At 42.3% G+C, this 13,214-nt stretch overlaps 1 protein-coding gene across 2 annotated transcripts; it reads right to left on the minus strand.

Annotated features, from left to right (window-relative positions):
* Nucleotides 1-3,500: 3,500 nt before the first annotated feature.
* Nucleotides 3,501-11,956, minus strand: ZBTB45 (zinc finger and BTB domain containing 45). Of its 2 annotated transcripts, none has more exons than XM_083378648.1 (5): nucleotides 11,862-11,956; nucleotides 10,972-11,017; nucleotides 9,496-9,583; nucleotides 7,668-9,296; nucleotides 3,501-4,932 (listed from the first exon to the last, which is right to left on the minus strand). In XM_083378648.1, the coding sequence occupies exons 4-5, from the start codon at nucleotides 9,190-9,192 to the stop codon at nucleotides 4,370-4,372; spliced, it is 2,088 nt and encodes a 695-aa protein (XP_083234774.1). In that variant the 5' UTR covers nucleotides 9,193-9,296; nucleotides 9,496-9,583; nucleotides 10,972-11,017; nucleotides 11,862-11,956; the 3' UTR covers nucleotides 3,501-4,369. The 2 variants fall into 2 exon arrangements, with proteins under 2 accessions (XP_083234774.1, XP_083234773.1); XM_083378647.1 differs by having other exon boundaries at nucleotides 11,715-11,913.
* Between the last annotated feature and the right edge of the window lie 1,258 nt (nucleotides 11,957-13,214).

A 13,214-nucleotide genomic window follows, 5' to 3' on the forward strand; every position in this document is an offset into this window, starting at 1 on the left:
GCCTTTCTTACCTTGGCCATGTCTCTGAGTATTGCACACCTTGTGCTTTTGGGCACTCCAGTGATGTTGCAGCTCTGAAATATGGCCAAACTGGTGGCAAGTGGCATCTTGGCAGCTGCACGCTTGACTTTTCTCAGTTCATGGGCAGTTATTTTGCGCCTTGGTTTCTCCACACGCTTCTTGCGACCCTGTTGACTATTTTGAATGAAACGCTTGATTGTTCGATGATCACGCTTCAGAAGCTTTGCAATTTTAAGAGTGCTGCATCCCTCTGCAAGATATCTCACTATTTTTGACTTTTCTGAGCCTGTCAAGTCCTTCTTTTGACCCATTTTGCCAAAGGAAAGGAAGTTGCCTAATAATTATGCACACCTGATACAGGGTGTTGATGTCATTAGACCACACCCCTTCTCATTACAGAGATGCACATCACCTAATATGCTTAATTGGTAGTAGGCTTTCGAGCCTATACAGCTTGGAGTAAGACAACATGCATAAAGAGGATGATGTGGTCAAAATACTCATTTGCCTAATAATTCTGCACTCCCTGTACTATACTATACTATTGTAGTTTGTTTCAACCTAGTGCATTATGGGGACCCATTGTAGTTTGCTTAGCATGTTATATGAATCCAGACAATTGTACTTATTTAATGGTTAAGCAAATATTGTATGGTTTAATACAATATGCAAACTCTGCTATTATAGTTTCTATGAGTTTGCAACACTACAGGAAAGAAATAGCGTATAATATTTATTTATTTTATTTTAATTCCATTTATATCCCGCCCTTCTCCGAAGACTCAGGGCGGCTTACAAGCTTAGCAGTATCAGCTGGCTAAGTACTGTATTACCTTTGACTGTTATTTCCCATGGTTGTGTTCAGAGAATGTGCTAAACCACAAATCAGCCAGCCATATTCTAGGTTAGTGTGTCAGGTCAACCAAGTTTGTTATGCAGAATTGGGCTATGAAATAGCCAAGTATGGATAACTACATCACATGAACACAGCCTGAAGGGGCTTCTTTTATTTCCAAATTGTTATCCTTTTGCAAATTGCTTGTCCCAATCCTATGCCCTGCAAAACCACACTTGGAGATGGCTAGGCTGCAGTTTTACCGCCAACAATTCATGGCCTTTTTTTCTTCCAACCAGCCTCCCTAAGGATGTTCTCAAAAGGGAAATGATCATGCAGAGAATTGAGGATGGTGAGCTCCAATTGTCACCACTTTCTTTGAGATTAATTAAAAAGATGTCTCCAGACATTTCTCAGCCTGGAGTGTAAATAAGCTCCAAGGAAACTTTTTGTACATGCTTCTCCTCCCACCTAAATAGCAGTTGACTAATTAACTAAACTTGGATGCTGTTAAAAAGTTAACACTTTATGTTGACAGCATCAGAAAAATCAGGTGCATCCCTGGAGACTTGACGCAGCTGGCATTCAAGACTTTGCACAGTTGCCATTGTGGTTCCTCCTCTTTATAATTAGCACAGCTTTCAAAGCAAAAACTTTTTACATTGCCGAGATGTGAGTACATGAATTGAGGCATGCTGGCATTCCTTTGTGGATAGGAGCCCCACACGCTCTTCCTAAAGGACCTGATGGGATGGGTAGATATATACCCATGCCAGGTAAGACCATTCTGAAGATTACCAGCATCTTGAATTGAACCTGGAAGCAAACTGATAACTAAAATGTAGCTTGTAAAGCCAAAGTGTAACATGCACTGATCTAGATATGTTCATAAATCCCCATGCCATGTTTTGTACTAGCTAAATCTTCAGAATGATCAAGGGTAGTCCTTGTAAAGCACATTACAGTAATCCACAAAAGAGTTTTATCAGGTATGAGTGATTGAGCTAGAGCTACCTGATCCAGAATGGGCATAACTGGCACACAAACTTAAGTCACAAATCTGCTCATCAAGCAGGAGTCATGAGTTCAGAAGGACCCCCATATCATGCACTACACCTCTCTGGGGCAGTGCTCCTTCATCTAGAATTAAATATACTGAAAGCCACTGAATCTTACCAGAGTGGAATTGAAGCCTTTGTTCTCCATCCAGATCTCAACAGACACTTGGCAATGAGACAGCTCTGTACAATATATGAAATGAAACCATGTAGCTTCTTTGTACTTCCATGAGTCTATGGGCCGTGCCCAAGCCAAAAACCAGAATTGCAAAGCCCAAGCATCTATCAGTAAATACATCAGAAACTGGTAAAAAACACTATGTTGCTTCCCTATAAGACTGCTTGGTAACAAAGTAGGGATATAGCAATCATGGCTAGTGGGATTTATGAACCAGGATATTTTAATGGATTTGGCTGGTGGTTGAAGGATCCTAGACTGCAATGTAGGGGACGGATGGTCTGCAAAATACTTTATGTTCCAGTAACATTTTATTATTGACATACTTCCTGACATAAAACTTCTGGTAATGCAGCAAATATTCAATGTGTTTGTTTTATTATACTATTATAATTACCTAAACATAATCAAGATGCCTCCATTTGTTGAGTATGAGGCCAGGGCACACTCTTCTCTGACTGCTCAATTCATTGTTTCTATAACTAGTACTGAATCTGAATTTTTTTAAAAAAAAACCCATCAACCTTTCCCTGTGATGAACCAAAGAACAACAGCAAGGTGATATGACTGGCAGAACTCAATCACTGTTCCATTTGGAAAAAACAGGTTACATTTTCCCATCTGCATGTAGGACTGATTCCCTAGACAGAGGTTTTCTGACTCTCCTGTCAAGTAAGCGAATTTTGATTCCACAGACATACAAGCATAAAACACTACTTAATGCCAATTAACATATAAGACATTTGTGATCTGCCCAGTGTCACTGTATTGCCAGCAACATGAGCCATTGAGATCTGCAGTTTAACTTATACATGGTTAGAGAACTTCTATCATTCATGTAGTCCAAATATTATATATTATCACTGTCTTCCAGTATCTCAGGTGCAGATTTCCCAACCTCTGCTCTTTGATATCCCATTAAGTGGAAACATTTTTTTTCATGCTTTTCTATGCTGTAGAGGTAATCCTCGACTTACCACCATAATTGAGCCCAAAATTTCTGTTGCTAAGCAAGACATTTGTTAAAACAATTGGCCTGTTTTATAACCTCTCTTGCCACAGTTGTTAAGTAAATCACTGCAGCTGTTAAGTTAGTAATACAGTTAGTAAGTGAATTTGGCTTCCTCATTTGACTGTCCGTAGGTAGCAGAAGGCGATCACATAAATCACTGAATGTCATAGATGCCAGGAACCAAATGTCCAAATTTTGATCGCATGACCATGGGAACGCTACAACAGTCGTGTGAAAAAAGACCATGTCACTTTTTTCCAGTGCTGTTGTAACTTTAACAGTCATTCTATGAATGATTGCAAGTCAAGAACTACCAGTATGTGGGCTCAAGCAGCCACTATTTTAAGAGTCCATCTACAGCAAATTTATCACATTCTTACTACTCTAAAATTTAGACAAGATTCACACACTGCTTTATTCCTAGACAGAAAAAGAAAACAGAATGGAAAGGTGTTGGTCATTTTCTTAACAAAATAAAACCAAGCCGGCTTAAAAATATAAGCCAGTAATACATTAGCTGCAAATAGAGAATATTGTGCTTTCAACAGAACAATCTATAGCTCAGGGTTCAACTGTGGGGTCCTTGGCGCTTTCTTAGCTCGGCTGTTTTCTTGCCCATTTGCAAGAAACAACCAAGCTCAGAGTACCAAGGACCCCACAATATTGTGCTTCTTATTTGTTGTTACAATGAGCTGACCTGTTGGAACAAGCCAAGTGTTCATGTTCCGTATGTAGCCAGACGTTCCTGGGAAAATATATCCCACTCCAGCGCCTATTAGTCTAGTGATTTATTGTCATATATGTAAAAATTTAGCAACCATTTTCCAGCATTAAGCTATTACATTGCCTTAGTGTAGGTCAGCCTATTGGTCCAACAAGATTAATGTGATTCACTCTTTCTGGAAAATCCTGTTTTGGATTCCAGTCAAAAGGCATTCCCAGTCCTACTGACATACCATTTTTAACTGATAAAATTAGGGATTCAACTTATTATGACTCCCAGCATGCAAAGCATATGCTATACTATTGCACTACAGGCAGATTAGAGACAGGTCTTGGATACACTCTCCATCAGTGTCCTTCAACAGCAGACTGCATGGTCTACCGCAGTGGCACTGTCCCTTCTAGAATCTACAGTGGTAGCCCCAAAGTCTTTGCCAGATTGCAAGATACCACAGCAGATATTTTTCCAGATTAAAGGAAAGCCTTGATGCCACCTGTAAGTCACGAGGGCTGGATCAAGCAGCAAAAAAGGCCCAGATATTTTAGACAGTATGAGGCTGCATGGAAGTTTCCGAAGTAGACTCTCCTTTCCAGGCCGTAACTGAGTTTTCCCCGGCAGCTTCTCCCTTCCAGGTTACCAGTCGACTTTCTACCTGGCTCGGATCTCCTGTCTTCCAACCACTGATGGTGCTCTCAGCAGATGGCTCCCCTGCTTTCCAGGCCACAGAAGTAGGAATGATGCCTGCCTCTGCAGCAGGAGCAGCCGTGGTGGCAACATTTTGTTTCTCCTTCCAGTCAGCTGGGGAGGAGGATGTGACAAGAGCCCTAGGGGCATCTGATGGTCCCCCTTTCCAGGCAGTGTGGGTGGTCATGTGGCGCTCCAACAGAGTACGGTGAGAGAAATATTTGTTGCAGATGCAGCACTGGAAGCGTTCAGGGCGGTGGGTGCGCATGTGCACGTTGAGGGAGCTCTTCTGGGTGAAGCGCTTGCAGCAGATGGAGCACTGGAAGGCTCGCACACCAGTGTGGGTCACCATGTGCTTGAGCAGATAGTCCCGCAATGAAAAGGAACGCCAGCAAATGCTGCACTGATGGGGCTTCTCACCTAGAAAGGGAACAGCACAGCAGGCCAGTTGAGAACCAAATTTTCATTTCTGAACAAAATTTTGCTCTTCAATGGGGGAGGGGAGAAAAAACAATCAACACCCCTCCTTTTACAATCCCAAAGCATCCCCAGATTATGGAGGGAGGCCTGTTAAACCTTTGTTTGGTTTATCACATCTATATTTTTAACTTAATCCTAGTGCAAAAGAAACAGAAAAAGACAAATGCATTCTTTCCAAGAATTTCACTGACAACATTGCATTACCCATTGCAATACTTGGGGACCCAGAAGGTTTTCCTCATACAGTACCTATAAAGGTGCCTTGTCTGTTTTGCAATGCAGATCCTTTCATTGAATATAGTAACAAGGTAGGCACTGTAGATATCTCCAGGACAATTACACCACATATAGTGCATAAAGGTAGTCCTCTACCTATCACAATTCTGGGAGGGCCAGAATTTTGGATGTTCAGTGAAGCTGTTAATAAGTGACCACTTTGCTCAACAATCTCAATCTTAGCTCTCCCAGTTGTGGTCATTAAGCAGCCATGTGTGTTTTAAGTGGAATGCTCAAAAGAGGACTTAGACACTGTGTGTTCGGAAGAGGATTTGGACCTCCCACATCACCCTGGAGGCTGGGCCCTCTCCCCACCCCACAGGGAGAGCTATCACAAGAATGATGGCATTTCCCAGTGTTTTTGCCATAGTTGTGGTCTTCTTGATGTCAGAGAATTTTTCCTCCCTACATAGGGGAGAAAATCTACCCATGCATAAAAACTTTTGGTGCACTGCAGGAACAGATCTCAAATCCAATGTGAGTCATAAATGGCAACTAGTCATAAATGCAAACAGGTATCCAAGCACCCAAAATGTGGTTATTTGAACAGGATGGTGCCAGGATGATGTTTTACAATGGCTAGAAATGCTTCCCCATTCTGAGGCTGTTGTCATTAAACAACTGGTCATTGAGGACTACTTGTATTGTCCTCAGGTAACTTGGCTGTTAAATGGATATTAAATGGACATGTTTTCTTGGCAAGGGTTTTGGAAGTGGTTGCCATTCAGAGTGACTGGTTGAAGTGCACCCATGTGTAAGATAGGGTTCCTCATTCCTCACCTGTTAGATCAAATTATTAATTATTAGGCAATTATAAAAGCAAAAAAGAGTCTTCAGAGAATACTGGGATGTGATTGTCATCCCTGTCTCCAACTCAAAGCAGCTAAGTCCCAGTGATTGTAATGCTGTATTCGCAGCACCCTGTGATAAGATTCATTTGCATTTTAAAACTTGGCTTGTTACAACCATGATTGTTTGAACCATTCATAGTGGCTTAGCCTAAAATCAAACAAACCCTATCAACAGTAGTCACCAAAGGTTTGCCTAAAGTTAGTTAAAAATTAAATTAAATAATTTAGCTGAAGTGGTGTAATGGAGAAAATCAATTTAGGAAAGGGTTTTTAGCCAAACATTGGGTTTTATTTGAGATACTCACTTTTTGTTTTAACTGCACCCATTTCCCTTTTGCCCCATCCCTATAGCTAATATGTTCCACAAAATCATGTCAGATGGCTCTCAATTTAAGGAATTTGTGCACAAAATAACTAATATCAAGTTGGTTTGGCTTCCCTGAGACCCAAGTATTTAAATCCCTAGTACTAGTTTTTGAGTAGGAGGAGAAAAATAAAAGGACTGGCAGGAAAAGATATTGCAGCAATTGCAAAAAAACTGGATTTTCTCATCCTCAAGCTTCTTGCATCAAGCTTCTTACATTTCCTCCATTCACTCAACCTTTTGTCCTTAAAACATGTACTAACAAAATAGTCAATCCTACTGTCCTTCTGTGATAAATTATTTGTATTTCAACAAGAAAGGTATGAAAGATTTGAGTCAGATGTGAACTGGCCAATTCCAGTTTCTCATTTTTATTTCCTAACTTTCATCCATCTGCACATTATTACAGACAGTTCTTGACTTACAACCATAATCTAACACAAAATTTGTATTGCTAAGCAACAGTTAAGTGAGTTTTGCCAAAATTGTTAAGTGAATCAATGCAGTTGCTAAGTGAGTAACAGAATCATTAAATTAATCCAACTTCCCCAATGACTTTGGCTGCCAGGTTATAGAAGATCGCATGATCCCAGGACACTGCAACCATTATAAATACATGCCAGTGGCCAAGCATACAAATTTTGAATCACATGACCACAAGGATGCTACAATGATTGTTAATTCTAAAAAAGTCATAAGTCACTTTTTTCAGTGCCATTGTAACTTTGGTCACTAAAAGAATGGTTGTAAGTCAAGACCTACCTGAATTGGTTTGAGCGTTTGCTTTTTTAAAACATCTGTGGCTTGACTTGGAATTTTTGGGTGTATTTTTCCTAGATGCATGTATTCACTTACAACTTTTCTTGGAAATTGGCAAGAAATGTTTTTTTTTCTTTTCAGCTATTCTCTAGTGTAATGTTTCTCAGCCTGAGTATCTTTAAGATTGCTGGCTAGTGAATTCTGGGGGTTGAAGTCCACACATCTTAAAGTTGGCCAGGTTGAGAACCATTGCTGTAGTGTCAGCTCCGTGCTTCTGCCTTCATTTATCAATCTCTCCAAATAGTAGGAAAAAATAAGCTTTTTTCAACCACTGAATAGTGCTATTTTCTGATGCCCAGCCTTGCTCTTCCCCAGCACTGACCCTCCATCTCCCAGGCTTATTACCCTCAACTTGATTTCATTACCAGAATGGATAAACATATGCTTGGTGTAATTCTTCCGAGAGCTGAACGTTTTCTGGCAGTGGCTACATTGATAGGAAGGCTCCAAGCAGCGGGAGGTGCCAGGCTGTTGGTTCTGCTGCTCCCCTCCATGAAGAGCACCGGTGACCATTGTGTTGGGGCTGAGCTGCATCATATTGCTGGCACCCGACTCCTGTTGCTGCTGCTGCTGTTGCTGCTGAATGCTGTAGAAAGTCTGGGCTACACCACCAGGCTGGGGCAGATGGAACTGGAAGATGCTGGTATTACTGGTGACTGTGCTGGTATTGGTGACTTCTGCCTTGAGTTCCCGCTGGATGCCTAGGGAGGAGACAAAGGTCAAGCCATCAGCCCCACCACTACTGCTCCGGGGTGGAAACCCAGAGGAAGAGCCACTTAAGTCTTGTTTGAATTCTCCTGTTAAGTTCCTCAGATTGGAAGCCTCCACATTGCAATCAGGATGGAATTTCTCTCTATCTCGAGAGGTGGAAACTGTAGCCTCTTCTCCACTTTCTTCTCCCTGCCAGGATGGGATGAAGGACTCAGAAAAGACATCCTGATTTCCAAAGAAATCCTGACCTTCCGGGGTGGCATAATCCAAGTGGAGATTCTCCTTCCGGTCAGCTCCACTGCTACTACCAGAGTCCTTTGCCTGGTCACTGAAGTCAGCAGCAAAGGGGCCACTCCCACTGCATTCAGCAAAGCAGGCCAGCTTGGCCTCCCTTTCTGCTTCTGACCCTTCTGGGACTTCCCCGCTGCCTTCCTCTTCATCTTTGATGATCACCGGCATTGTCTCAGACAGCTGAAGTCTCACTGGCTGGCGCTGCTTGCGGCTATGGCAACTAGGGGCAGATTCAGTAGAGTGCAGGTAGGAACCTCCTGTATCTCCATCGCTTATGGCCCCCTCACAGGCAGCTGTCCGTGCTTCTCTGTGCTGGGAGGACAGCAAATCTCGCAGTTTATAACGAACCTCTGAGGCACAAAGCAACTTTGGGGGTTCAAGGTGGGCAGTGTCAAGGTCGCCTGGTCGTGAGAGGCTGCCAATAACCTCTTTGGATTGTTGTTCTTGGGGCTTGCTGGGCAGAACTCTGGGAAGGGAGAGGGGTACCACTGGAGCAACAGTGGGGGGTTTTGGGCTGCGATTCTGAGAGATGATCTGAGTGCATTCGTCAATGACAGTCTTGATTTGCAAGATGGAAGCAGCAGTGAGGATCTGCAGAGCTTCAGACTGGGCTACGACCAGAGAACCACTATACATAAATTCCACCAGCTGACGCACTACCTGGCTGGGGACCACAGGGGGCACCTCAATCTCTGAGTAGCCCAACAACAGTTTATCATGGAAAAAGGGGCTGCCAGCAGCCAGCACACAACGGTGAGCCCGCAGGGTGGCCTCCTGGATGTGCACTGTCACATCACAGAAATGTCCACCTAGACGTTGCCCATTCAGTGTCTCCAGAAGGGATTTGCTGAAGTTCTGTAAATGAATATAATGGACAGCTTCAGCCATTCTGTCTTGTATCCCACACTGGTACCTTTACAGCTCTAGAGCCTTCAAAATATACTCTGAATCACTATTAAGGAGGCCAGGCAAGAGAATCTCTAGCAGAAATCCTGCAACAACATTGGAGGAAAAGAAATTATCAGAGATAACTCAGAAGGTAACATTAACTTGGCGATCATAAATCAACGATAGGATGATATCAATAGCACTTAGACTTATATACTGCTTCATAGCGCTTTACAGCCCTCTCTAAGCAGTTTACAGAGTCAGCATATTGCCCCCAACAATCTGGGTCCTCATTTTACCAACCTTGAACAGTCAGAAAAGAGACAGCATAACCTGCAGATGGATAGTGGATGTGCAAGAAGCTCAGAAGGGACCCTTCCTGTTTCTCACACTGTAAAGAAGGCAAGGGTGGGAAGAGAGAATTGTACTTTTACATTTGCAAATTCTGTTAATGTGGCTTTACAATAAAATAGAATTAGCTTATTTTATCTAGTCTACCTGGTAAGGCTGACATGCTACAACAGAATCTTGTTGCGTAACATTGGGCACAGCTTAATGCCTGACAGACTTTATCTGATCTGGAAAAGCTAACCAAGTGTCAGAATCCATTTATATCACATTTCATAAATGTAGAAGATTGTGCTTATTCTGGGGATGCTGCCATTTCTCCGAAGGGCGGGGAGAGGATGGTTACTTAACGCGATCTTCAAACAACAGGGAAACGTTTGAACTGGGGGAGGGAGGTGGAGAGGGGGATCTGGATCGCATCTTCATTTACAACTGAAAAAGGAAGAAGCAATAACAATAAAAACAAGGAGAGTTCCCTTTCCCACGGAAGGGCCTGACACCTAAGCAAATGATGGGAGCCTGACCAAATGGATGAGGGGAGGGGCTGAAATGGGAATGCTTTATATAGGATTGAAATGTAACTTTGTTAGATTCCGTCTTGTATTGCCACAATCGATTCCATCCTAGTAAACATTTTCCTTTTGGACAAACTTGCATCCAAGAGTTCTTAGTTCCTAAGATGTGGATTGAGGTGGGTCCTGACACCAAGGATGGATCTGATTAATATTTGATGGCAGAAAATTCCAGAACTATACACTGGAATGAGAGATCAAAATAACATTCCAGAAGAAGGCAATAACAAGCTGTGTTTGTATTTCTATTAAGGCAAAATACATGAAGCCACCAGTAGTTATTCGACTCAAAGATTTTATTAACAGAGAGAAGTAGCTCAATGGCTAGTTTGGTCACACATCCCCTCACTGAGATTCTACTTGGGGGAATTTTCATTTGTGGGGGGAGAGGGATCGATGATTCAGTAAATGAGTAATTGCTCTGCAATGCAAGGACAAAGTCCCAGTTTCCAATTTCAGCATCTCCAAATAAAAGAGACCAGGCAAGAGATAATGGGACAGCTGTCCGGCCAGTTGTCCATTTTTGCTTTTTCCTATTCTAGTTTTGCTTTGATGGGGATTTACTAAGTTGCTCTCTCACCAATGAGGCTTTGCAGAGAGGAAAGACAGAAAGACATTAGATCTGGCCATAATCTTGAACATGACAGTGTTATATACATTTTATTTTTTAAAAATATACTACTTCATTGAGTATGCAAGTCTAATAAACACCTTAGCATATGTAAATCCATACGCCTCCCAAAAGTCACATAGCAATAAAAATCTAAGAAGTTTGCAAACATTCATATACTGCAAGTACGGATGAAAAGTAGGGTAAACACTGCAAAATAGTTACAGTAAATAAATAATAAGTACAAACCTGACTTCTCAAGCTTGCTATCCCCAGATGTGTGAGGGCAGTGCAACTATAAGAAAATCTAGGAGTTATATTTCCAACACATACAGAAGACAACCAGGCAAAATTGCAACATACACAATCACAGTTTGTTTAAAAATACAGGCAACAAGATAATTCTTTCACAAAGCCAAATGTGAGAATTAACTGAAATCTTACTAATAGAAAAAAATAAGCTAATTAGAGAGGATATTATGAGATGATTTCAAGTCCTGTAAGAACGGAACAGTCTTAAAAGTTAACTGCATAGGTTTTTTTGTGGGCAACTACAGCAAAATGAAGGATACTTCGCTGCCTACTTAAAAAGAAGCTGATACTCTACTACCTAATCTTGTCTATAGAAAAAAGAGACAATCTATCAGGAAAGCCATCAGGAATACCTTCGAAATGCTGGGCCTAATTAAAAAGTCCTGACTTTCTTTTTTGTGCACAGAAAATTTCTATCTCTGGAAGCTGCTTTTGGGCCTGCTCTAGCAAAAATGCATCATTCACACTGGCACAAAATGCTCCTGAATCTTGGACCAGATTTCGATTAATAATAATGGAAGGAGTTATTGGGTTTCAAGTTTGGTTAGTGAAATATACTCTTCGTAGACTCAGAGCTATGGGCTTTCTTTTCATGACTGAACGAGCTCCGGGGCTCAGCTCTGCCTCCGCGTCCACCCAGGGTACAACCACAATACTCAGCGTCTGAAGCTCTGCTACACCTATTCCAAGAGGAACCAGGCGTCCGGGCACTCAGTACCTCTGCCTGGGAACGGAACCGGCATGGAACTTTGGGAACAAAGAGGCGTGGCGAGGACTCAGTGGGCGAGGCTTATGCCCGAGTTGGGGGTGGATCCCTGCACACCTACCTTCCCGATTTGCAGCGTGGAATACAGTATCCACTCCAACAGGCTCTCTACGTTGACCTCCTTCCGCGTACTGTAAGTCGCCTCCCTCCCGACACTTCCGCACTGTGCCGTGTTGGCGGGCCGCGTATCCATAGAGACAAAAAGTGTAGAGTAAGACTCCCCAACCTGAAAGACTCCATTGTTGACTACAATTCCCAGCATCCATCAGCAGACAATGGTTGGGATCTATGGTAGTAGTGAAAGGAAAGATGAGGTAGGCGCTGTTTTAGGGCGAGTGCATAAAGCGCAGGAAATGCAGTAAACGTTTCCTTTCTTCGCAACATTTATTAGCCGTCACAGAAACTTTTGCAGCAATAATACTTGTCGGAGGGCATTGTTAGCCCACACTGGCTTTGAAGGCACCTGCCCATACCAGTCTTTCGGAACCGCCTGCCCTCCAAATATAGTGTTGCAATGAGGAACTTGCTCATGTTAGTGATGTGAATTATAAATTAACATCTCTGTTAATCTTTGATGGGGTTTCTTTCTCTGTCTCCAAGTTAGTGCAATTTGCTTCAAATCGCAAATAGCTAGAACGGGTTCCCAACCGGAGTTGCGAAAATTTGGGTTTTTAAAATTATAGTGTATTTGCATAATTTGTTACCGTTATTTCGAATTTATGTAAAGGGGTGCGAGAATATATCAGAAGCGTTCTAGGGGTGCGGGAAATAGAAAAGATTGGGAGCCACCTCAGATAGCCGAATTTCCTCGTTTAGCATATTTCTGGTATCTTCTGTAACCTTGGGTAGTTTGGCTTTTTGAAAATATTCCTCCATTTTCTCCACACTTGCCTGACTATCTTCTTTGTATAAACGCTCATAAAATTCCTGGGCTATAATTTTTTTCTCCTCTTCCTGGTGGAATATTCTCCCTTCTTCATCTCGTAGTTCGCGAATCCAGTTTTTTTCCTTTTGTTTTTTCAATTTATATGCAAGCCAACGGCCCGGTTTGTTTGCATTTTCAAAAAAGTTTTGTTTCGTGCTTCTCAATTGTTGTGCTAATTTCTCTTTGTCTAAGATATTAAGCTTGTGTTTAATCAAGTCCATAGATTGTTTGATATTCTCTTTTTGTGGATCTTGTTGGAGTATAACTTCTAAACTCTTATATTCCCCTTCTAATCTTTCCCGTTGTTGTCTTTTCCCCTTGTTCTTGTTTATCATATATGCCCTCTCTACCCCTCTCATTATTGCAGACATGTCAAACACAAGGCCCGGGGGCCGGATCCGGCCCGTGAAGTGGTTTCATGCGGCCCGCGAAGCCATCCTGGAAACAGTGAGGGAACAGCTCCCACTGCCTTGGCCCAGAGACCCTCCT

The sequence above is a fragment of the Vipera ursinii genome (genome assembly GCF_947247035.1).
Source record: "Vipera ursinii genome assembly, chromosome: Z".
Classification (NCBI taxonomy): domain Eukaryota; kingdom Metazoa; phylum Chordata; class Lepidosauria; order Squamata; family Viperidae; genus Vipera; species Vipera ursinii.

Coding starts and splice junctions, on each gene's coding strand:
- ZBTB45 (XM_083378648.1), bottom strand. CDS start 9,192: ATGGCTGAAGCTGTCCATTATATTCATTTACAGAACTTCAGCAAATCC. Junction 4,933..7,667: donor GCATATGTTTATCCATTCTG/GTAATGAAATCA, acceptor TTCCCTTTCTAG/GTGAGAAGCCCCATCAGTGC.